Genomic DNA, 26,186 nt, shown 5'->3' with positions numbered 1-26,186 from the left:
AGAAAGTGCTAACTTTGATATTGACTAGCTGAGTGACCCCAAAAGTGTTATATTACCTATTTCAGAATTATGATGAGAAAAGTACAGATTTATATCTTCTAATATTGTGCATTCTCTGCCGTATTCTTCCATAGATCCATAAATCCTTAGGATTTACCTAATGTGCTAGAAGCCCTCCTAGTTTTTTTGGGTTTGGGCTTTAACTTTGTGGTTATCCACCAGCATTTGGTAGAAGAGCATTTGACTTGACCCAGAAAAGATTTGGGTTCACATCCTAAGACTGACACTTATAAGCTTTGTGACCACCAGCAAATCATTGTACTTCTCTCTGAGCCATATTAAAAAGATATGTTTGTAGATTGGCCCTCATTGTTGTGCACACCTTTTCCACTGTGATGGTTTGCAGGAAGTGCTGGGTCAGCATTTTTAGACTATGAACGTTAATTCAGTTACTGGTTCTTTACATTCGAGATCTGTCTGAGAACTGATAAGTTGATATACTTCTGGAGAACCTGAAACGTATACATATTGGCATTTTGGCTATTAAGAAAAAACAAACAAGATATAGGTCATTATAGCTAAATAGGTCCTTTGCCTAGTATTCAGCGCTCTCCACAATATGGTTCCAGCCTGTCTTTCTAGGTTTGGTTTTAGTCTATTCTCTGTGTTCCTGGAATGGTGTGTAGAATAGTTTGATTGGAAGAATAGTGATATTTAATAGAATTGTAGAATTTTAAAGCTGGGAGAGGCTTTAAAGAACATCTAGCCCAATCCCCTCATTTTACAGATAAGGGGCTGATACTAGAGAAATGAAGAGACTTGGCCCAGGTGTGAGTCTGTGGCAGAGTTGGGATTGGACCCAGGCCCCTGTCATTCCAAATGCAGTGTCCTTTCCACTGTGCCCTGCTGCTTCACAGGGATTTATTTGCCATGAAAATTAAATTACAAAAGTAATGTCCTTGATTTTTATGCAGCACGTCAGTGCTTACATGCTCTAAAAATAATCAAGAAGGATTGTCTGCTATGTCCTGCTGCTGCAAGATGGGCTTCAGCTTCTGCGGTACCTCGTATTACCACACACTATACAGTCTGTCCTCGGGAAAAAGACAGTCGATGGGAAGGTAAGTAAGAAGTGGCAGAAAATTGTTGCAAGTTTTTCTAGGTAAGGCCAGTGTGAAAACACTAAGCATGGGACAATTTCAAAGTTTCCTTTTAAGGAATGACATATCTATAGTTTTCCCATGATAGGTCAACTTTTACATTTTGTATTCAGTGTATCTAAATTGTACTTCTGCCAAGTACATTCTTAGATACTAATCCCTAGGTAAGTTGACATTTAGATGCCTGGTATATGTGAAGAATCAAAGCTGACACTTGATTCAACAAGGCTAATAAAATCAACACTATTCCAGGATTTAGGAAGCACCTACTACAGCAATATACTTACTATAAATATTGTATTTAAGTTAGAATTTATAATATCTAATAATATCTAACAAAAATATCTGAAAATAATATCTAATTCTTTTTTTTTTAAACCTCATTTAAAGGAGTGAACATGGAGAGATTTGCAGAAGAAGCTGATGTAGTAATAGTTGGTGGAGGCCCCGCTGGTCTCTCTGCAGCTATTCGTCTAAAACAGTTGGCTGCTAAACATGAAAAAGAAATTCGAGTATGTCTAGTGGAGAAAGCTGCTCAGATAGGAGCCCATACTCTCTCTGGTGCTTGTCTTGAACCATCTGCTTTTGAAGAACTCTTCCCAGACTGGAAAGAGAAAGGGGTATGCACAGCTATTGGTTGTTTTTTAAAATCATCTCCAATCCAAATACTTGTATAAATATTTTTCATTTAAAAAAGTTTTCTCAGTGGGTAATTATGAAAATTTTTAGTGAATAAAGAGAAAACTAGGACTAAAATTATTTTTAAGTGTCAAGGTTGTAATTTTGAGATTTTAATTTAATTTAGTATTTTCTGCGTATTTATAGGATTTATGATACAACCTACGTTTGAAAGTTGAACCGTTTGTATTGGAAAAAAAAGAGGATTTTCATTAAGTTTTGTTATGTAATCCTTCTTCTTCAAATCTTATTTATAACCTTGAAACAATGCTTCCAATCCAGAGAAGCTAACTTAAATTTTGAAAATAAACATACAGCCCCTCTCCCTCTCTTTCTTCTCTTTCCTTCCCTTTTCACACTTTCTATATCTCCCTGTCCCTTTTTCTCACAGTCTCTATCACCCCTTCTCCTCCTCCCCCATATCAGAAGAAAGTTGGCTGCTAGGAGATGTTTTTTCAGCCATAGGAACTCAGGAAGGCAGTGTTTTAAAGCACATGGAAAGGAGTTGCTACACCAAGAAAATCATGCATCTTTTAAAGTACTCAAGATGTATAAACTAACATAGACTAGAGCAAATTGATGTCTAATAGTTGTTGTCTATTCTTAGCTCTGCTGCTAACTTGACTTTGGGCACATACTTCCATACCTGTTTCCTAATTTGTAAGGGTGATGTCTTACCTCACAGGGTAGTTTTATAATATATTACCTTATTCTGACAATAGAATAAGGTAACATGAGAAAACTCTTAGGAAAAAGCTAAAAAATGTATACCATCCTTGTGCATTTCATGCTGAGCAAATCGGATCCAGAATGGTTTCTGTTCCTCTTTTCTATATAATAACTGAAGTACATGTTTTTTAGATTAATGTTACCAATTCTGGTATAAAAAGAAAAGTTGTTCTTCACAGGTCTCTCAGTGTGTTGACTGTTTTATAAGTTCTAACTCAGAGATCTGTCACCACCTAAAATAATATAAAATCTGTTAATCCCCATAAAGTGATGAAAAAGGGATGCAGTGTTTTTATTTTAAGTGTAAAATAAATATTTTTGTGAATAACTTTCTATATTTTCCTCATTCTTGATATAAAGGCTCCACTCACCACTCCTGTAACAGAAGATAAATTTGGAATTTTAACCGAGAAATTTAGAATTCCTGTGCCAATACTTCCAGGTAAGAAATGAGGGATTCTGAGCACTGAATGAGAAGGTAGGAAAGTGGAAATGAGGTAAGTACTGTAGTTGTATAGGTTAATTTGCTTTTTAAAATCCTTTGCCGTAATTTGATTTTTATTTCAATATAAGCACAAATCTAGACCAAAATGTAACGAAATAATGGAAGCATTACTGAAGAAGTTAGATTTGGGACAGATGAATAGCTGTAATGAAAATATACGTACTTCTTCTTTCTATGTCTGTTGTCTCCCAATTCAAATGATCTTCTGTCCCGTCTTGGTGGTAAGGAAGTAACCCTGGGTTGTCAAAGACACATATTCTGACAGCACCTAACAAATTGGAAGGTCTTCAGCGATAAGCTATGTGTCTGTCATCTGAGCTGGGCTCATTTTTTTAAGTTTATTTTATTTTTTAATTTGACAGACGCAAATATTTTCATATAAAAAGAACAGAAAAAGAGTTTTGTATGTGAAACTGCAAATATCATTATGTACTGATTGTTTTTTGATTTGGGGTTTAAAAAAGAAATGCTAAATTCAGCACACTAATCCCAAAAGCTATCTTGCTTGTTAATGTTTTCACTCTAAACCCCCTTCTCTTCTGTACATTTTAAAAAATGTTTTATTAATGCTTTTTGCTTTCTTTAGTCCTTCTAACCCCGCCCAGTTTTTTTTAAACTTTCACTTATAACATATACATAGACATACAAAACATAAATGTATACTGGATATGTCTAAAAATACATATCTTATTTTATACCATGAATTCATCACTTCTCTGTTAAGGGGATAGTATATTTTGTTCTTAATCCTCTGGAGTCATAATTGGTCATTGCATTGATTAGAGTTCTTAAGTCTTTCAAAGTTATTTTTCTTTTTAGCGATGTAGTCATTGTATGATTCATTCTCCTGATTCTTCTCACTTCACTTTTCATCAATTCATAGAAGTTTTCACAAGTTTCTCTTATAATCTTTCCTTTCTTCCTAACTTTCCTATTAGTGTTGAAGATATCACCATCCTCCCAATCACCCACACTCAAATCTTATATGTCATCCTCAATTCCTCATTCTCTCTCACCATATCCAATCAATTTGCCAAGTCTTATCAGTTTTACCTTTGTAACATCTCATATATTCCCCTTTCTTGATTTTGACATGAGCACTATTCTGATGTAGGCCCTCATCCCTTCATGTCTAGATTGTTGCCATAGCTTTCTGATTGGTCTCCCTACCTCAAATCTCTCCCCACTCTGGTCCATCCTCCACTCAGTTGTCAGATTGATCTTCCTAAAGGATATGGGTGGCGTTATCACTCTCTTATTCAGTAAACTCCATTGGCTCTCCTATTACCTTCAGGATAAAATATAAAAATCTATTCAGCTTTTAAAGTACTTCATAACTTTCTTTGACCTTACTCCTCTCCATGTACCATGTAATCTATGATCCAGTGACATTGGCCTCCTTGCTGTTTCTGGAATATGACAGTCCATTTTTCCTACACGTTTTCACTAGCTGTCCCCCATACCTAGATTCTCTCTCCTTATCTCTGTCTCCAAGCTTCCCTGACTTCTCACAAGGACCAGCTAAAATCCCACCTTCTATAAAAAATGTTTCTTAATTCCCCTTAATGCTAGTACCTTCCCTCCTTTGATTTTGATTTGATTTGATCCAGTTTACCCTATGTATTTCTTGTTTATACATAGTGGTTTGTATATTGCCACCCCCATTAGACTGTGAACTCCTTGAGAGCGGAGACTATTTTTTGCTTTTCTTTGTATCCCTAGTGCTTAGCATGGTGCCTGATATCTAATGATTGCTTAATAAATGTTGGTTGACTTGACTCTGAATCTGCCCCTTTCATCATTTCTTATGGCTCAGTAATAATCTATTACATTAACATGCCATAATTTTTTGACCATTCCCCCAATTAATGGAAATCATTTTAGTGTCTAGTTCTTTGCTACATTAAAAAGACTGCTATGAATATTTATTGCCCATAGCAGTTATATTTTTTCTTTCTTTTGTTTTCTTTCTTTTTTCTTGTTAGGACACATGCCCAGTAGTTGTATCGTTGGGTTGAATGATACGGGCAGTTTAATGACTTTGGGGGCATAGTTCCAAACTGCATTCAAATTGAACCAGTTCACAGTTCCACCAGCCTTAGTTAATTTCAAAGGGACGTATCACTAGAAGTTTGACCATCAAGTGATATTCAGATGAAATAATGAATGGTATTAACTCATGAAGCAGTGATAGATAAGGGATAGAGGAACTGTAATCTACATTATGGAGAATGAACCCATACAATGATGAAACGTGGATCCTTAGTGTATTGAAATAAATAAATAATAAATGGATAAATAAATATGTTGAAATGAGTAAATAATAAATAAATACTAAACTCAGATCTTTATTACTTAATTTTTATTTTTAAGAATATTATTTTAAAATATATTACCAGTAAATACTTAAGAGTATACATTCTGTATTTGTAGGTCTTCCAATGAATAATCATGGAAATTATATTGTGCGCTTAGGCCATTTGGTTAATTGGATGGGACAGCAAGCAGAAGAGCTTGGTGTTGAAGTATACCCAGGGTATGCAGCTGCAGAGGTAATGAAATCTTCTTCCACGATCCTAATAAGGAGACATTTTTATTTTGAAGGTTGTAGTTTAATAAGATGTATGCATGAGAAGAGATTTGTTCATGTAAAGGAATTACATTTTAGTTTTATAGAAAAAAATAGTGATTAATTTGTTTCTGTCTTTAAAAATAAGGTCCTATATCATGAAGATGGCAGTGTAAAAGGAATTGCTACTAATGATGTAGGCATACAGAAGGATGGAGCACCAAAGGTAAACTTCTTAATAATAATGTAATTTTCAGAAATTGATAAAAGTGTTAAAGGAACTTAAAGATGATGAAAATGCATTTGACATTTTGACAAAAAAAATTTAACGATGCCATAAATTGCCCAAATAGTTAAGAGAATTCTCAAATATTAGTTAACAGAACTTTTTTCTTTTCTTTTTTTCAAATTTTATTTTGGACTCAAACACCAAAACTCAAATACACAATAGAGAAAAGAAAAAGAAATATATCATAAACTTAAATTTTGAAATCTAAATTCAAAGTAAAGGGAAAAAAAGTGTCATATGCACAGCAGAAGATAAAGAGAGGATTCAAAATACATAGCAATAAATGTCAGTATCAAGAAAGCCTATCCTACATGTTATGTTGAGAGCTGTTCATCTTTTCTTTGCTTCCTTGAAAGCTTTTTTTGTTCTCTGCTGTGTACTTTTCAATTTGTTCTTTTTCCCCCTTTTCCTCCCCTTACTCTAACCAAAACTATATATATACCTATGATACATATGTAGAGTATACTTTCCCTAACAGATTCTACTCCTGATCTTTGTTTTTATGTTTGTTCATGTCTCTTATTTCCTATCCCTCCTGACTCTTCTTCTTTACTTCTGCTTGCTACCTTGCCCTCCTGTTGCTAAGCCTACCCCTACCTCCAGTGATGCCTCCCAAGTCTGTAAATCTAAACACCTTTCTATACCCCCCTTTTACCTATTCCCTCACTCTCCCTCTAAAAATCCCTCCCTTATCCTCTCCCCCCATCCCCTTACCATTTTATTTCTTCTGAATTTAGAAGACTTTTATATTCATATGTCTATATGTATGTATGTATACATACATATATATATTACATATATATTATTCCCTCTTGAACCCATTCCCGATAAAAGTAGGTTACCAGAACTACCAGCCCTCCTCCCCTATCTAAATCCTCTATGTACTTTCTTCCTCTCGAGCTTCAGTTGTGAGAGATAATTACTCTTTTTAGCTATTCCTATATAGTTTTACTTTTTAAAGTCATTATCATATTCAGGTCTACCCCAATCTTTCTTACAAACTACCCGATTACTAATAACAATCTTAGACATACGTTTTACATACATAAAAGGTAAACAGTCCGTCCATTATTGAGTTGCTTATAGTTGGTCTTTGTTATGTACCTTATGTTTCTCTTGGCTCTTCTGTATCAAATATTCTTTTCAGTTCAGTTTTTTGTTTTTTAACGAAGTCTTGAAAGTTTGACAAGTTGATCAGATGTCCATTTTTTTTTCATTCAGAGTTATACTGAATTTTGCTGGGTGTGAGATTTTTGGCCAGAACCCCAGTTCTGTTGCTCTTCAGTATATAATGTTTCAAGACCTGCAGTCCTGTAGGGTCACCGATGCTAGGTCTTATGTGATTCTAACTGTCACTGCCATAGTTAAATTGTTTTCTTTTTGTTGCTCTTAATATTTTATCCTTGAGCTGGGGGTTTCTGAATTTAACTATACTGTTCCTATGAGTTTTCTTCATAAGGTCTCTTTCAAGTGGTGATCCATGGATTTTTTCTATTTCTACTTTCCCCTCTTGTTCTAATGCTTCAGGATAATTTTCTTTATTTCTTGTATTACAGTATCAAGAGTCTCTTTTTGGTCATAGCTTTCAGGTACTCCAATTATTCTTATGTTTTCTCTTCTTGATCTGCTCTCCAGATCAGTTGTTTTTCTTATAAGATGTTTCACTTTCTCTTCTTTTTTTTCATTCTTTATGTTTTGTTGTAGTATTTCTTAGTCTCTTTTAACTTCACTAGCTTTCCCTTGCCCAATTCTAATTTTAAAGGTGTTGTTTTCTTCCTTAAGATTCTGAATCTCCTCTTCTAATTGGTTGATTTTCTTTTCATAATCTTCTTATTTTTCTTGGATCGTTTTTATTTATTTATTTTAGTTTTTACTCAATCTCTGTCATGTGATTTTTAAAGTCCTTTTTAAGTTCTTCTGTAAATTCTTTTTGGGCAGGTGACCATTTGGCATTACTCTTTGGTGTAGAAGAGAGTTTCTTTATTTCAATATCTTCCTCTGACAATGAACCCCGGTCTTCTCTATTCCCATAATAATTTTCTGTGGTTGGATTCTTTCTTTTTCACCTATGCATTTTTGGTGGTAGTAACTTAATTTTTATAATCACCTCTAGTCTTGGGGTATGTGGAATGGTGCAACTTGCCTCAAATATTCAGTTCTCCCCTCTACCCTAGAATCAAAGCCAAACCTCCAGCCTCCTGTGAGTGTCCATAGCCAACGATATCCTGCCCCACTGCTTCAGCACTGGCAGGGCATGTCCTCTTTCCTTCTCTCTCTGCAGCACAGCTGGGTCTGCCATTGTGCTGGGTCTGCCATTCCTTGTCAGCAGAGGTTCCCTCGATCTTCCCTGGCTCAGACACCCAACTCCCCTTACACTCCCAGGGTAAAAGTTCCTTTGGCTGCTGCAGAGGACTGCACCTGCTGATCTCAGGACTTGTGGCTTGTTTAAGCAGCCTGCCACTTGTTAAAGGGGACCCTAGCCTTAAGGTGTTTGCTTTTCACAGGAACCAAACCTTGTCCTGGGGTTTTTCTTCAAATCTCTGATTGTCCCCAGAAGTACCCCAGTTATGCCCCTATTCTTATTTATTTTTACCACACAAACACACACACCTCCTTTGTTCACCGGAGCTATTTTATCTTTTGTGGGGGAAAATCTGGTGAGCTTAGAATTTTCTGACCTATTCCACCATCTTCCCAGAATCCTCTCATGATTTAAAAAAAAAAAGAAACTTTGAAATATTGCTTAGGCGCTCAGGTTCAGAGCCTTAAAGACCTGAGGTACATACATGATAGTATGAAGTTGTCCAAGAGAGGAATGAACAAAGAATCAGTCTGTACTTAATCCCTTTTGAAGCCAAACTTCCTATCATTCATATATGTTTGTATATGTGTGTACGTACATGTCTGTGTATATATTATATATTTATATATGTAGATATATATATTTATGTGTTAGTTACACACATATTTGGTTCTTAATAAGTACCTTAATGTGAAGTCTATAGCTACATTTTGTATGCATGTATTATATATAGTATATGCTATCCACATGTGGAAATTGCATTACTGGCAGTGATTACTTTCTCTATGTTCAGACATGGAATTGAAAAGCTCAGAGTAGGGACAGACTTTCTTTCTATGCTGTGGCCACCAAAGACTATTCTTTTGATTTCAAGTTATACCTACTACTTATTTAAGAATTATGTTTTCTTTACATCCAGAAGAACTTGAGTTGGTTTATGTTTAAACACACCATAAAATAAAAAACACATCATCCAAGGAATGAGGACAAATTCTACCAACAAAAGTTTTCTGGCAGCCTTCCCAAGGGAAGGCGGCAAGGGGCCTGTCTAGGATGATTTCCGTGGTGCTAGCACAAGACAAATTCTACCTTCTGCTTCCAGCCTGATCTCCCAGCCCCAATGTGGAAAACTTCCATTGCAAAGACTCCTTTGACCCCAGGCCTTCCATTTCCTGCTGTGCTTGTCAAAGGAGAGGACTTCCATCTCCTACTGACCATTTTCTGCCTAATCTACAGCCTTTAGAGGGAGGCGAAGTAGTGAAATGGGGCCTCATTTGACCATCTCTTGTTTGCCTTCCATCTTGTGCTGTATTGGTCTCCAACCCTGATCTTCAACTTCCTTTGAGAAAAAGAATGGCCCCTTTTATACCTGGTTATGATCTACACACCTCAGTGATTGTGAAATCATGTAGGTGATCATCAAAAAACCTCATTCCCCATCCCCCATCATCTGGTTTCTTATTTCTCTCCCCATCCACCTTCCCATCCCAAACCACCAACCCACCCATTCCACTGTGCCCTTAGGCAACAAACTTCCCTTCACCCTAAATCTTTTCCTCTACCATTCATTTTGTCTTATAGCCATTGTTGAGACCTGGCTGCCCCCTGATGCCACAGCCTCTCTGGACACCCTCTCCAGTACTAGCTGAATTTCTGGCCTTGCCTTCAGCTCTTTGGTTGAGGCAGAGAAGTTGAATATTTCTTGCTCCCTCTTGCCACTTCCAGGTTGTCATCACCTCCATCACTCAGTAACCTCCTCTCCTTTGAGGTTCATGCTATTTATATCTACTACCCAATCAAAATCCTGGTAGCTGTTGTCTACAGACCTCTAGTTCACTTCCTTCTTTGCTCAATGAGTTCAGTTCATGGCTCTCAAATTTTCTTTCTTACCTAACCCCTGCCCTTATACTAGAAGTCTTCAACATACACATTGATTCTCCCTCATCTTAACAAGTCAGTTCCTCAACTTACTGACTTTCTGTGACCCACTTTTCCACCCACCTCAACCGCACATAAAGATGGCCATGACTTTGATCTTGCAGTCACCCACAAATGTACCACCTCCATGTTCAAGAATTCTGAAATCCCTTTATGTGACCATAATCTACTGGGTTTTCACCTCTCCCTCTGTCTTCTCTACCAAACCTTGCTCTTTGTGCACACCACAGCCTCTAATCCCTCAATTTTCTCCTAGGCCATCTCCCCTGCACTAGCCACTCTCTCCCCTTTTCTCCATCTTGACCTGTTGATGAAGTGGTTTAACTCTCCACTGTCTTCTTTTCTTGAGGCCCTGGACTCACCAGTTGTGCCCTGTCAAGCTTTAGCCTTGGATTACTCCCATAGAGAAAGTTACACAACCATTCTGACTGGGTCCACTATAGATTTATGTTACGCAACCTTAATTGGGCTTTCACTGCAGTTAGGTAATCCTACTATCTACCAATGTGGTTATATGATAGAGTTTACATATTTTTGGAATTGTGTTACACAAAAGTCCTACTTCTGTACCTCGTCATGGTGTGAATGGAAGTAGATGATCCTGGGTTCTTGAAGGCTGTGCCACAAAGAACAAGCAATGAAAGGCTTCTGTTACTGCCTGACATCAAACAGTATATCTATTCTCCAAGAACCAACCTAGCTAAGGGGTTGAGAATATCACTAGGTTAGCTTTAGGAAGGTTAATTTTTTGGCTGTAGTCTCTTGTTCCAACTTTTGGAGGAACTTGTGATTTGCCCTGGCCAAAGGATTTTACTTACCAGTAAAATCATTGATTCTTGAAATATTTAAAAGGTGTTTTAAAACATAATTTTAAATGTTTCTAGATTCACAGAATTTTAGAATTAGAAGTGACATCTAGTTTAGTTCCCTCATTTTACAGATTAGGAAATTAAGGCCCAACAAAGTTAAGTTGCTTGCCTAAGGTCATACAATTTCCTGACTCCTTGGCTCCTGTTTTTTTCCGTTAAAACATAGCATGAAAGCCTCTGATCTCATGTTCCTGGGAATTACTCCTGAGGAACACATGATGGGAATTTAGCCCAGAAATTTTTACGGCCTTTCTTATCAGGACCTCTAAATCTTTCTCAGCTCAAAGCCTAAGGTCATAGTGTTTGGGAGCTAGAAGCTAGGTGTGACAGCAATGAGGTACTATTTTGGTATACCCATTTCAGTTTCATGTATAGAACAATCTTTTCCCCAGTATCCCAGCAAGTGTCATTGTTTCATCCCCAGGCTTTGGGCAGAACTTGGGCCTATAGCTGAGTCTGCATGTTTTCTAAATATCTGTTTAGTGCTGTTTTAAAAAATTCATTTTATTCAAATATTCTTTTCAGAGAACATTTCAAACTCATTCTTTTGAATGTTTGGACTTAAATGCTTATGACTGATTATTTTCCCCTCTGAATTGATGAACTCTACCTGTATATATGGAGGCAGCTGGGTGGCCCAATGAATAGAGCACTTGGCCAGAAGTCAGGAAGGCCTAAGTTCAGATTTGGTCTCAGACACTTGCTGTATGACTCTGGGTAAGTAATTTTGCCACAGTTTCCTTATCTATTAAATGAGATTGAGAAGGAAACGGCAAACCACTCCAATACCTTTGCTAAGAAAAGCCCAAATGGAATTGCAGAGAGTCAGTCAGGACTGAACAACAGCAACCAATATATACTTCCCCCATGCAAATGCTTATGAAATACAAATGTTTGAATTGAATTGAACTTTTTTCCTTTTCAAAAAGATATATCTACAAATACATCTTTTTAATTTGTTCTTTTCCTAGCTTTTTTAGTTACATGCCCAATTCATTGATCTCCTCTTTCTCTATTTTATTCATGTAAGTATTTAGATATATAAAACTTCCCATAAGAACTGCTTTTGCTGCATCCCAAAAGTTTTGGTATGTTGTGTCATTATTGTCATTCTTTTTTATGGCGTTATTGATTATTTCTGTGATTTGTTGTTTGGCCCACTCATTCTTTAGGATTAGATTATTTAGTTTCCAATTAATCTTTAGTCTATCTTTCCATGGCCCCTTATTACATATAATTTTTATTGCATCATGATCTGAAAAGTATGCATCTAATATTTCTGTCTTTTTGCATTGGATTATGGGGTTTTTGTGCCCTAGTGCATGGTCAATTTTTGTGTAGGTACCATGTGCCTCTGAGAAAAAGGTATATTCCTTTCTATCCCTATTCAGTTTTCTCCAGAGGTCTACCATATCTAATTTTTCTAGAATTCTATTCACCTCTTTAAATTCTTTCTTGTATATTTTGTGGTTAGATTTATCTAGTTCAGAGAGGAGGATGTTGAGGTCCCCCACTAGTATAGTTTTGCTGTCTATTTCCTCCTGTAACTCCCTTAACTTCTCTTGCCAGAATTTGGGTGCTATACCACTTGGTGCATGTATGTTTCATAATGGTATTACATCATTGTCTATGGTGCCTTTTAGCAGGATATAGTTTCCTTCCCTATCTCTTTTAATTAGATCAATTTTTGCTTTTGCTTTGTCTGAGATCACCCTGCCCCTGCTTTTTTACTTCAGCTGAAGCATAATATATTCTGCTCCAGCTTTTTACCTTTACTCTATGTGTATCTCTCTGCATCAAATGTGTTTCCTGGAGACAACATATTGTAGGCTTATGGTTCTTAATCCACTCTGCTATCCGTTTCCATTTTATAAGAGAGTTCATCCCATTCACATTCATAGTTATGATTACTATCTGTGTCTTTCTCTCTATCCTATTTTACCCCTGTTTATGCTTTTCTTTCTCCTTTCTCTTCTCAAAAGAGTTTTGCTTTTGAGCACAGCCTCCCTCAATCTTCCCTCCATTCTATCAGCCTTCTCCCTTTTCGTTCTTTTCCCTTGGTACTTCTTCCCTCCCTTCTAGCTACCTCCTTCCTTTTTTTTCCCCTTTCTCCTTTTACTGCCTGTAGTGCAAGTTAAATTTCTATACCTGAGTATGTTATTCTCCCCTTCGGCAAAATCCCATGAGAGTAAGGTTCAAACAATGCTTATCTCCCTCCCTTCTTTCCCTCTACTGTAATGTTTTTATGCCTCTTTATGTGATGTAATTTACCCTTTTCTGCCTCCTTTCTTCTTCTCCCATTAATATCCCTTTTCACCCCTTAATTAGGTTTTTTATCATCACATCAAAGTCTACTTATACCCACATCCTCTGACTATGTATATCCTTTTTAAATGTCATAATAAAAATATAGTTCTCAAGAGTTAACAAGTATAATTTTCCCGTATAGAGATATAAACAGTTTGCCCTTTTTGAATAGCATTTTGTTTTTTCTTTCCTGTTTACCTTTTTATGGCTCTTTTGAGTCTTGTATTTGAAGATCAGATTTTCCACTGAGCTCTGGTCTTTTCATCAGGAAGTTCTGGAAATCCCTGTTTCATTGAATGTCCGTTTCCTTGCCTGAAAGATTATGGTCAATTTTGCTGGATAGTTGATCTTTGGTTGTAATCCAAGCTCCTTTGCCTTACAGAATATCATTCCAAGCTCTCTGATTTTTTAATGTAGAAGCTGCAAGGTCCTACATAATCCTGGCTGTGGTTCCATGATATTTGAATTGTTTCTTTCTGGCTTCTTGCAGTATTTTCTCCTTGACCTGATAATTCTGGAATTTGGCTATAATATTCCTTGGCATTTTCAATTTGGGATCTCTTTCAGGAAGTAACCAGTGGACTCTTTCTATGACTATTTTACCCTCTGGTTCTAGGACCCCAGGGCAGTTTTCCTTGGTGATTTCTTGGAAGATGCTGTCCAGGCTCTTTTTTTCATCATGGCTTTCAGGTAGATCAATAATTCCTACATTATCTCTCTTGGATCTATTTTCCAGGTCAGTTTGTTTTTCCAATAAGGTATTTTATGTTTTCTTCAATTTTTTCATTTTTTTGATTTTGTTTGACTGATTCTTGATGTTTCATAGGGTCATTAGCTTCCACTTGCCCAATTCTAATTTCTAACGAATTGTTTTCTTCAGTTAGCTTTTGTGCCTCCTTTTCCACTTGGCCAATTCTACTTTTTAAGGACTTGTTTTCTGCAGTCAGTTTTTGTCCTTCCTTTCCCAAGCATTGAGTCTTTCTTGCATACCTCTTATTTCCTTTCCCAATTTTCTTACACCTCTCTTATTTGACTTTTAAAATCCTTCTTGAGCTCTTCCAAGAAGGTTTTTTGGGCTTGAGATCAGTTCATATTCTGCTTTAAGGTTTCAGATGTGAGTATATTGACAATGTTGTTCTTTTCTGAATTTGTGCATTGATCTTCCTTGTCCCCATAGTAAGAATCTGTGGTCACTGTCCGTTTCTGCTTCTTGCTTGTGGTGTTTGCCTATTTCCAGACTTTTAAAAAAAGTTGAGTTCTGCTAGAGCACAGGGAACACTGACCCAAGTAAGAGATAACTTACTTGTAGCAGTAAGAACCTATGGTCTTTGTTTTTCTTTGTTGCTATTTGTTTATGGTTTGCCTTTTTCCTGGCTTTTAAAGTTGATCTCTGCTTCTAGGGCACAGAGGGGGCACTGTCCCACACTTCTTGTTCAGGGGACTAGGGGCCTGGTTACTGGCTTTGTGTGCTAGGGCCTTAGGTTCTGGCAGCTGGAGGCTGTAGACGCTGTAACTTACCTAGTGCTGAGCTGAAGCTGGTGGTGGTATCTGGTGTGTGTCGAGGCCAGGTGGGGTTTTTCTGCGTTTCCCTGGGGTTACACTGAAGCTCTCAGGATGGGGTGTGGGGAGAGGGGTGGTCTGGCCTCTGGAGGTCACCTCCTCACCCAAGGCTGTGCTAGAGCACAGGTAGGCTGAGCCACTAGTGAAAGCCCATCTGCTGCACAGTTGGTGGTTCTGTGCCCTGGTGTCTACCAATTCCCCTGGCTGTGTCAAGGCATACAGGAGGTCGTGGTGTTGGCACTTACCCCCTCCACCTCCCTGGGACTCAGGATCTCCTGCTGGTTTGCTGAGGTGGGACTTTGCCACTGACTTTCTGGGATGTCTCCTGTCTTGTACTGGTCTCCTTGAGCCACAGCAAGAGGAACCTTTTCCATTAATCCCCCTAGCCTCACAAGCTAAAAAACTGCCATACCCTGTCTTTCTGCTGGCTCCACTCTTCCAGTATTTTCAAGGTTAGTAAGGGAGAGTGAGATCGACTTACTTCTTACTCCACCATCTTGGCTCCTGGAAGTCCACATGTATCCTTTTTAAAACATCCTCCCATTATTAATCTTGGTAATAAAAGAATAAACACAAGTGCAGTCTGTCACTTTGCTAGACTCAAAAACTGCTCTGATATGCTAGCAACCAATAATGAAGAAAGCAGCCATCAGATAAGTAAATCATTAGGTTAAAAAGAGAGGTATCACCATCTGCCCAGTTTATTGATCTATTTATCTTTAAAGGCCAATAGCCAATTTATAGAGGTATCTATGCCAAGGTTTTGTCCTTTTTCTGAAGCTCTGATCCCTAATCATGATACTAAAAATTTATGTTTACAAGTAACTTTAAGGTTTACAAAGCATTTTGTTCATAACAAACCAGTTGAGATTATTGGTAGTGTGTGCATTATTATCTTCATTTTATTGATAAGGAAACTGAACCTCTCAGAGTTAAATGACATGCCCAGAGTCATATAGCAAGTCTATGCTTCAGACAGAAGTTGAACCCTGCTGAGGCTAGCCCTCTTTCCACTTATTTTTTGGCCTCTCTAGAAGCAGTCTTGTAAATAAAATAGGTTTGAGACCTGCAGGCATTTTAGGCCATGTGACAAGGCCAAGTGTCCTTTCTGCTCCCTCTGTCTTATAATTTCACATGACTCTGGCTCTTCAAGATAGAAATCCCTTGAGTGGGGGGTGATATGGTAAGCCAAGATGATGCTGGAACCTCACTGTGACTCTTTGTTCCAGGACCTTTTCCCTTCAGCAGTGAATCCCATTGTTTCCATATCTCTTGTCCTTCCCAAAACTAAAGCACATCTCCCTTCCAGAAGATCAGCTTTGTCTGCTGGCCCCACTTGAGAAACTTCTCAACAAAACTAGTTGGACATCTCTTAGCTACAAATCTAGTCCTATGAAGTGAGGTTTACGTTATTGTCTTGCTCTGGGGTACACGTGCTATCTTCCTCATACCTTTATTTGTTGATAATTTTTTTTACTTTTTTCATTTTTTAATCCAAAAAGAATGTGGTATAAGTAGAATCTTGGTCATTTGAGCTTCATAATCTGAAATTTTGAATAGCCCTAATTTGACATTTTTTCTTTGACCCTACTCTGATGCTTCATGTTATTAAGGTTTAGCATGGGTTCTCAAAGGCCCTGCTAGTAAAAGTCCTAGCAAGCTAGAAAAGCCTTCTTCAGATAAGAGCCATGTAGATGGATTGTCAGCTGACAAGCAGCATAGCTAAATTTAGAAAGGCTCATCATCAGGGCAGTGACCACCAGATGATGGATTTTCTTGGTCACAGCAGTTCATAAAACAGCCTCCTAGAGTGTGGACCAATGAAATGAGATCTTTTGAGGATAGGTATATAGCCATAACCTCATGCACCCAGAGAACAAGTCTGCATTGTAGCATATAGTTGGAGGCAATGCTGATTATAGCATGCTGTGCTTTTACAGGACACATTTGAAAGAGGACTAGAGCTACATGCCAAAGTGACCATTTTTAGCGAAGGTTGTCACGGACATCTTGCCAAGCAGCTGTATAAGAAGTTTAATTTGAGGACCAATTGTGAACCCCAGACCTATGGTATTGGGCTAAAGGAGGTAACATTTTGTCATTTTAGAAATTTTAGTAGTTGAAAGGTAAAGTTTAAGTCAGTTGTTATTATTACACAGCCATTTTTCATGGCAAATAGACATACATTTTTTTAAATTGAATTGAATTATTTTATTGTAAAGGTAGTAAAGAGCCTTTGAAATATTTTGTAATCTGCTTTAAAGTATTTACAGTTCAAATCTCATTACGGCAGAGATGGTCCAGGTCATTTTATTATATTGATATTTAGTGTTTATCAAATGTTGTATGAATTAAATGACTAAGACTTGAACTGTACTGGTTATTCAGAGCTTTTTCTTTTTAATTAATCTTTAATTGATTTTGTAACAGATTTTAATCTGTGTCTCTGTTAGTAATATGTCTTAAAATAAGGCTTGTATTTTAGGTAGTCAGCCTTGCATGACATTGTTTAATTTATCTTCTCCTTTAAATCTTCAATTTCTTGAATTTTACAGAATATATATTTTTACTTTGATTTATTTGATTTCATTTGAAATAACCCCATTTGTCATATCCATTCATACTCTTAACTCCATAGTGTGAAAGAAAATAAAGAACGTTGGGATATTTTCATTTCCTGATTTTTTGCCACATGATATTAAAAATTGCTGAAGTATGCGTTTACTAGACCTTGGATCTTGTACTTTTTTAATTCCAGCATCATACTGGGAATTTTCGTTGTTTTGAAAGCTTACAAATTCTTATAAAGATATAGCATTTATTGAAACTTTCTTAAGTAAAAGAAGAAAATTAACCTTGAAAACTAAAACTTAAAACCTTAAAAGGAAAATAAACCATTTAAAGAACCATTGAATTGGCCTAATATGGTATTGTCCTTCTTATACGTGTATAATAGATATACTTAGGAATTAACTGGCACCTGAAAAAAACTTTTAAAATTCTGATCCTTTTTATTAAATTTTAATTGGGATATACAAACACACACATAGACATATATGTATATATTTGGGTTATATATGGTCCATATATATATTTTTCCAAGGAATTTTCACTGCTGAGAAACAAAGAAAGACATTAAATATGTCTGTGTCTTATTTGCAGTTATGGATTATTGACAAAAAGAATTGGAAACCAGGAAAAGTAGAACACACAGTTGGTTGGCCCTTGGATAGACATACTTACGGAGGGTCTTTCCTCTACCATTTGAATGAGAGTGAACCAATGGTAGCTCTTGGTTTTGTGGTAAGTTATTTCTTTTCCCCAATACTTGTTTCATTTAAAGCATCTTTTTTGTTAAAGAAATAAGAGGACATAAAAGACTTTAAAAACTAATAGTTTACACTTCACTTCCATCAATATCACTCTTAGAGAAATAAAAAATGTTCATTATTTATAAGAATGTGTTAAGTACATTCTCATATGTAATTATGACTGGCATACCTAGAATATTCTCTATTAGATTATCTGCAGAAATCAAAACAAAGTAGAAGTGGATTTGATCCTTCTGTATGCTTGACAAATCCTAGGTCAGCTACTTATTCATTGTGTAATCTTAGGCAAATCAGTTACCCTCTCTGGCCTCAATTTCCTTATCAGTGAAAGGAACAGATATCTAAGGTCTATTCCATAGCTAAATCTACCATGGTATGTCACATCTTTCCAGAATACTATTAAATTATTCTGATTTCTTAATGTCTGTTGATTTTTTAAAAAATCTGTTACTATATTGTTTGTTGGTCTTCTTTCCTACACAGATTTCACATGCTATTTATTCTCTTAAATTGAGATAGCCAGTTATTAAGATGTTAAATGCTTTCACAGGTGATATGAGTAAATATTAGTTAACTTGACATCATATAGAATTTAAGCTAATTTGATAGGGTCTGCCTGACTTAAAATATAAAAATACTTTTTTTAAAGGTTGGTTTAGATTATCAAAATCCATACCTAAGCCCTTTTAGAGAGTTTCAGAGGTGGAAACACCATCCTAGCATTCAGCCAACCCTGGAAGGTGGGAAAAGGATTGCCTATGGAGCCCGAGCTCTCAATGAAGGTGGCCTTCAGGTAATATTTATTCTTTCCTTTTCTTAGCACAAAGTTATTTTCCTTGTTTTTTTCCTCTCTGCTGTATACTGTATATCTCTGTTATCATAAATTTAATATTGAAACTGGCGTAAAATTGAGATGAAAAGAATTATAAAATGGAAGAAAAAAATTATAGAATTTCTGCAAACCACCTATTGTTTAAGAATATGTTATCTTACTTGGTCGTTATTTTAAAGGATGTAACAATTGTTAGCATCCTTAAATTGTAAATCAAATACTGTGTCAGCCTTCCCAAAAGGCAAATTGTCTTTTAAAAAGTAATTTTTACAGCCTTTTGCTTTTATATTTTGTATAACCATAATTGATCTACTCTTGCCCACTCTCCTTTATGCAAAGCCCTAATGCAATAAATTCTTTCTTGAATTTAGTTGAAGTAAAAAGTTTCTATCCTGACAAATTATCAATGAAAATTCTATTACTTTAGCTTTGAGCAAACTGAGACCAGTTAAGAATTTACTTACTATATTTACTTTATTTACATTTACTCCTTTTGCTCCTTTTAGATAGCTTAAGTTCTATTTTTATATCTCATTTAACTCTGTAGCCTACCTTGTATCCTTTAGTAAATAGGTAGAATTCATAAAAAATGTTTAAATAATTTTGAATTTTGAAATTCAAAATGAAATTTAAAAATTTTAGTAATACTTCAAAAATCCATAATTTACAATACTAAATTCTATATGCCAGTTTATATCTATTAATTATATGTAACTATAAATCTATCTTTGAAAGTATTATAATATTATTGTGAAGTAAAACATATATGATTTCATGTCCATAAAGGTCACAGATAACCAACATTTCCCTTTTATTGCATCATTATCACTAGAGCCTTAAAACAGTATTTTCTTTTTGGGTCCCTTGCCTTGAGAGCACCTTATAATGAGATTTTTTTGTTGCCTTTGTAACTAAATTCTCTTAAATAAGATATGAAGAAGTACCTACCTTTTATGACATTCTGCTATGCAGCATTAAAAAGAGATTTCTAGTACATGATCTGAACTTATGAACCCCTGATTTTATATGTTTATATGTGACTGCTTTTCTAACAGTGATTCAGTCTTTTGGAGTTGTCGTCATTACTGCCTATAGAAATGGCTATCCATGTTGTTGCTGTCCCTGGAATAGTAGTTCTCTCCCTTGAAGAACTTCTGCTTCCCTAGGAATCACAAGGCTTCATGCTATTCTACTCTCACTCCCCATCTTGCCCCACTTTGCTAATAAGAAGATTCAGTGCAAGAGTTCTTGACCTTGAAGCTTCTCCCCTCCCTCCCCCATCCCCCATCCCACAAAATATACACACATATCACTAACTGCCTTTTGGGCTTTTCAAACTAGATGTCGCATAGGCATCTTAAACTCAACATGTACAAAACAGAACCCATTAACTTCTCTCCCTTCCCCCAACCCATCCCTCTTCCAAACTTCCTTGTTTTTATCAAGGACACCTCTATTCTTTTAGTCACTGAGGTTCACTATCTTGGAGCCATCCTCACTCTTCCTTGTCCCATGTATCCATTCAGTTGCCAAGTCATGTCAGTTCTCCTTGCACAGCATCTCTCACCTTCATTCCCTTCTTTCATCTCATGCAGTCACCATCCTAGTTCAGGTCTTCATCATCATCATTTCTAACTTGGTCTGCTGCAGTATTCTCCTAATTGGTTTCCATACCTCAAGTCTTTTCCCTTCTCTTATCTTTCTACCACATAGTTGCCAAAATAAGTAATATTCCTAAAGTGCAGGTCCAAGTTATTCCCTTCCTTGAAAAGCTTCAGAGGGCTCCCTGTTCCCGCTGGAATCAAATGTAGATTCTTCACTTTAGCATTTAAAACCATTCATAATCACTCTCCAGATTCTCCTTTACTCACCCCTGCCACACTGGCATCCTTGCTGTGTCTCACACGTGATATTCCATCTCCTATCTCAGCCTAGACTTCATCTCCTTCCTCACCTCTGACTGACAGACTGACTGACTAGCTGATTTGTACCTCTTACTCCCCCTTCCTCGGGAGCAGCCTTCTACAAGAGGGCTTCCTAGCTTCCTCCCCAAAATTGCTTTGTAGGTATTTTCTATTTCCTTACATATGTGCAGATTGTTTTCCCTATAGTAGAATATAAAGTCCTTCAGAACAAAGACTTTTGTTTTACTTTTGTCTTTGTATCCCATCTCCTGGCACATAGTAGGCAATTCATAAATGTTCACTTCCTCATGGATTGAAGAATAGGAGGGAAATATTGGGAAAAATTCTTCTCCTAGAGATGGAGAGGAATAAGACAGGGAGTAAATGTGCTCCTTGAATCCCTGATTTTGTATCCCAAGGGCGTCACACCAGTACCTTACTAGGCACAGTGATCTGGGTTTGAATCCTAGCCTGACCCGTTTTAGCTGTGGGACCTTGAAAAGCCAATGCTCTGAGCCTATCAGTTTTCTCATCTGTAAAATGGGAATAATATTTGCACCTTGCCTGTGGTGTGGTAGGAGAAAAAGGTACTTTGAAATCTTAAATAAATCAGTAATTTTAAAAAATAAAATATGGTACTAAGAGAATCCACTTTTTTTAGCTAGTTCTTCAGTTTTACATCAGTCAAAATTGTTACTAACTATATCCTTGGAGTGCTTATAAATAAGTATAATTACTTAACTGTTGTCCAGTGATATACTCTAGATCTTGTGAATTCCACCTTCTTTATTAACTATTCCTTTTTGGGGCTACCCTGAAGCAAACCTCTATTTCCCTATTCTAGAACTCAAGAAATAAAAAACAAAGTAAAAGTTTAACCTCTCTCTGAGGACTACCAAAGTTCATGTCTCTTTATTTAGTAGTTATTCATCTGACTCTGCTTTTTTCCTCCTTTTAATCTTTTCAGTGTATTAATTATAATATATTTACTAAAAGAAAATTATTTTTCAGTATCCAAACTACACAGGCTGAAATTTTATTTATTTATTTAGGTAGATGTGTGTGGTTTTTTTAATGTTACTTATATCGCTTGGAACCTCAATCTTTATGCCTCTCTCTCTTCTCTCTCCTCAGTCTATACCAAAACTTACCTTCCCTGGTGGAGTGCTAATTGGTTGTAGTCCTGGTTTTATGAATGTTCCTAAGATCAAAGGTACCCACACTGCAATGAAAAGTGGCATTTTGGCTGCAGAATCCATTTTCAGCAAACTAACCAGTGAGAATCTCCAGTCAGAAACACTGGGTAAGAACTTCCTAGTTAATGTATGGAGCAAACCCATCACTTACTCCATTAGAAGCATTGGCTCCCTGGGAGATAATGTAAATATATATATAAATTATATGAAAAATTTAAGTTAAATCAGGCTTTTAAAAATTTTAACATAAATTTATTATTTTCATACCTATTTCATATATAAGCAATGAACTATGCTCATAAGATGATATGTTATGGTAAAAACTCATGTATGTAATCTTCAGATTCAAATTTTTTAAAATATCTAGGGTTTGTTGTTGGGTTGGTTTTTTTTTACATCTTTTGCTTTTGTCATTTAAGATGTGAAGAAAACTAAAGTGAGATTGAGTTATGTTCTACCTTTGTCAGACCATTCTGTAAAAATCACATATATAATATGTGATTGTGCCTAGAACACAATAAACCCTCTAGAGCTTGCATTCCAAGATAGTACAGATGTGTTACACAGACATAACAAGATATGCTGTTTAACTAAAAACTGGCATATTCATCTTGCATATAACTTGTGCATAACTACGATTTAGGCATGGGTATGGAAAACAAAGGCAAGAACCTAATCAGGTAAAGATGGGAAAGATAATCATAAGAGTTCCATGTTCTGACTTGAAGATGAATGCATCTTCTCTGATCATTCTGAAAAGACTCCTAGGAAAGCAAGAGAGAAAAGTCGCTTTTCAGGCACTGTTTTAACTGAGGATTAAAAATAGAAATGAGATGAGCAGACAAAAGGGAACTTTGAACTGAAGAGCTTTCAAATGCAAGGTGAAGATCTTAGAACCCAATCTTTAGTGAACTAGTAGGCTGTAACTAGTAGACTGTCATAGGGATTTAAATGCAGAAAGAATCCATTTCATTCAGGAAACATTTATTATGCACCAGCTGAATACAGATGGCTATGTTAGATTCTAAAGGAGATACGCAGTCTATAGAAAAACGGTACCCTCCTTTGAGGAATTTACAGTATAGTTAAAGAGGGATATATTATACCTATAACTATAATGCATAGTGATGACATGGAGATCTGAAGGGTGACAACAGGATGGACCAGATAAGGTTTCCTGGAGGAGACAGACATTTGAATTAGGCTTTTAAAATTTGGTAGAAATTTAGCAAGCAAAGAAGAGGGAGAAGAGGACATTCTAGGCATAACAAAAGTAGGAGAAAACAGTGCGTTTTCAAGGACCATAGAGCTCTCTAGTGGTAGGAAATAATATGTAATAAGGCTGGAAAAGTAGGTTGTTAACAGATTATTTTTGTTATTCAGTCATGTCTGATTCTTCATGATCCCATGGACTGTAGCATTCCAAGCGCTTCTATCTTCCATTATCTCCCAGAGTCTGTCCAAGCTAATGTTTATTACTTCCATGACACTATCTATACATCTCATCCTCTGCTGTCCCCTTCTCCTTTTGCTTTCAATCTTTCCCACCATCAGGGTAATAGATGATGGAGTGTCTAAAAAGCCAGGCAAAGGAGTTGGAATTCTGACACTTGCTGTGTAACTAACCACTTAAAGCTCTGTTTCTTCATCAGTATGAAGAATGGGAGGGGTAGGGGGGTAATTTCTAAAGTCCCTTCCAGTTCTGACTTAATTTGATTCTGTGATTTGTTCCTTGGGAGCAAATAGAGAGCCACTGAAGATTTTTGAGCACAGAAATGACGTGAAGAGATCTGTACATAAGGAAGATTAGTATTAAGAGGAGCAGTATAAAAGATGGATGGGGTAGGGATGAGTGGAGGTTAGATGGACCTTTTAAGAAACTGTTGTAACAATCCAAGTGGGAAGCAGTAAGAGTTGTGAGAGCAGTAGGAAGAGATGTGAGACAGATGGCAGAGGAAGAATCAAAGGGATTCTAACTGATGAATAGGAGATTAGACAGAAAAGAGTCAGAAACATCTGAAACTTGATGAGTGCTATTACTGACACCTCATGTGAAGTCAGAAGGAAGGCCAAGCTTAGGGAGAAAGAAAATTAGCTCAGGTTTAGAGATGGCAAATTTCATCCTGATAGCAGTTTGAGGTAGTGACTTTTACCACTTTCTGACTTCTCTAGGCAGGTGATGGATACAAGGTACAGGAATGGTTTACATATACATATTTGTTACAAGGGTTTTATTTATCTGTGTGTGTGTTTTCTTATTAGTTTAATTTTTTAAAAATAGCTAATGGCACTGGTAGTTAGGAAAGCCTGGAACTAGGGAACCTGGCAAAAAAAAAAAGGTTAAAGTAATCCAGGTAAGATACAATATAAGCATGAACTGAAGAAGTCAAGGGAGGCTCATCACAGAAAAGAGGTAGAGAAGCTAGCAGCATGTTGTGCAAGTGAGTAGAATCATTCATTGTAAAATAGGAAAGTGGAGTGTCAAGAGGGCTATGAAAAGAATGTGAGCAAGAGTTTTTTTCTGTACTTCAGATTCTCCTGATGACTAGACATCTACCTTTGGTGTTTTTTTTTGTTGTTTTGTGTGTGTATGGATAATTGTATTCAATAGAATGTGTCTTTTGTGCTATTAGGTATTTTGTGAATTTAAAAACATTCTGAGAATGGATTCATAGGCTTCACCAGACTGCCAAAGGGGTCTGTGACACAAGAAAGGTTAAGAATCCCTACTCTAGAAGAAGAACCATTTTAAAAGTTTTACAGCAAAACTTTTGTCCAGAAACTGACCTTCTGGTCCTCTCAAGTACCCAGAATAGGGGGATAGGGGATGGGGAGTTTCTGGTGTTGAAGAAATAACTTTGGTGCAGAGAGCAGTGGAAAGCGTTTGCAGATAGGAAAGGAGTTTACTCATTGGCATCCAACCTGTTCAATAAAAACTGAGAAATAAAAGGAGGCAGAATGGAAGAAAAGTATAAAGAGAAGAAAGGAAGCAGAAATTACAAATGAAAGCAGTCAGTAAACACTGTTGTCAAAGAAAGGTTCAGTGACAAAAATAAAAAAGACAACCAAAAAGCTGTATCTGTTAAGAAATTCCACATCATTTGGCCACACGTTTTTCCATGCCGTGTCAGTTTTACCAGGCAAATGCTATATGAACATTCAGAGCCACACTTCTGCTCTTTCACATATACTTATTAAATATTAAATGCCATTGTGCATGGTGCATCTTACAAAGGACCAGAACTGGGATGTAACAGCAAATTGGAGTCAGAATATGAACTTGACAGAAGGGGATGGAGTCCAAGGCAAGGAAAAGTAGTAGTAAAAGGCTGCGATGTAGAACTCAAGAGAACACGGTCTATAGAAGAGGTATAGAATGTATGTCAGCAACATGTTTATATATCAGATTAGTTTCAGGAATGATTTAAGTCTTCATTGTTAAACTAAAACAGTAAGATGGTTCAAACCATATAAAAGCATCCCTATTCATAATACATTTTGTAACTTTGTCTTTTCATGTTCATTTTATCAGTATTTCAGAGATCTGTAATATCCTTGATGGGTGGAAAATTTTCCATGCTCTCCCCAAAAAAAAACCTTTCATTGACTTTAAATGACAAGATGTTAATATTTTTCACATATAAAATTCTGAAATTTTTTAAATGTGCTACATATATTTACACACGAAAGATACTTTTCATGCCATTTTTACTTGACTCTTGCTGTTGGTTAAAATTACTTCAGATCTTAGTAGTACTACTTGGTACAGGGCTTTCTACTTTTCAAAGCACTTTCACACAAATTATCTGAGCTGAAACTTTTGAATAATAGGACTCCATGTGCCTGAGTATGAGGACAGTTTGAAGAAATCATGGGTGTGGAAGGAACTTTATGCTGTTCGAAACATCAGGCCTGCCTGCCACTCACCATTGGGTTTGTATGGAGGGATGATTTACACTGGATTGTTTTACTGGATATTGAGAGGAATGGAACCATGGACATTGAAACATAAAGGT

At 36.5% G+C, this 26,186-nt stretch overlaps 1 protein-coding gene across 1 annotated transcript in view; it reads left to right on the top strand.

Annotated features, from left to right (window-relative positions):
* Positions 1-26,186, top strand: part of ETFDH (electron transfer flavoprotein dehydrogenase) — a 31,854-nt gene that overhangs the window by 2,469 nt on the left and 3,199 nt on the right. Inside the window, exons 2-11 of the mRNA XM_020994037.2 lie at positions 975-1,121; positions 1,551-1,780; positions 2,928-3,009; positions 5,506-5,624; positions 5,790-5,867; positions 16,847-16,993; positions 18,069-18,209; positions 18,888-19,031; positions 22,109-22,277; positions 26,002-26,184. Coding sequence (XP_020849696.1) covers positions 975-1,121; positions 1,551-1,780; positions 2,928-3,009; positions 5,506-5,624; positions 5,790-5,867; positions 16,847-16,993; positions 18,069-18,209; positions 18,888-19,031; positions 22,109-22,277; positions 26,002-26,184 — 1,440 coding nt within the window. The remainder of the gene's footprint in view (positions 1-974; positions 1,122-1,550; positions 1,781-2,927; positions 3,010-5,505; positions 5,625-5,789; positions 5,868-16,846; positions 16,994-18,068; positions 18,210-18,887; positions 19,032-22,108; positions 22,278-26,001; positions 26,185-26,186) is intronic.

This window comes from Phascolarctos cinereus, unplaced genomic scaffold (assembly GCF_003287225.1).
Source record: "Phascolarctos cinereus isolate Bilbo 61053 unplaced genomic scaffold, phaCin_HiC Scaffold_9;HRSCAF=440, whole genome shotgun sequence".
Classification (NCBI taxonomy): domain Eukaryota; kingdom Metazoa; phylum Chordata; class Mammalia; order Diprotodontia; family Phascolarctidae; genus Phascolarctos; species Phascolarctos cinereus.
Note: the sequence above shows the minus strand (reverse complement) of the source record. Positions and strands in the feature narration are given on the sequence as shown.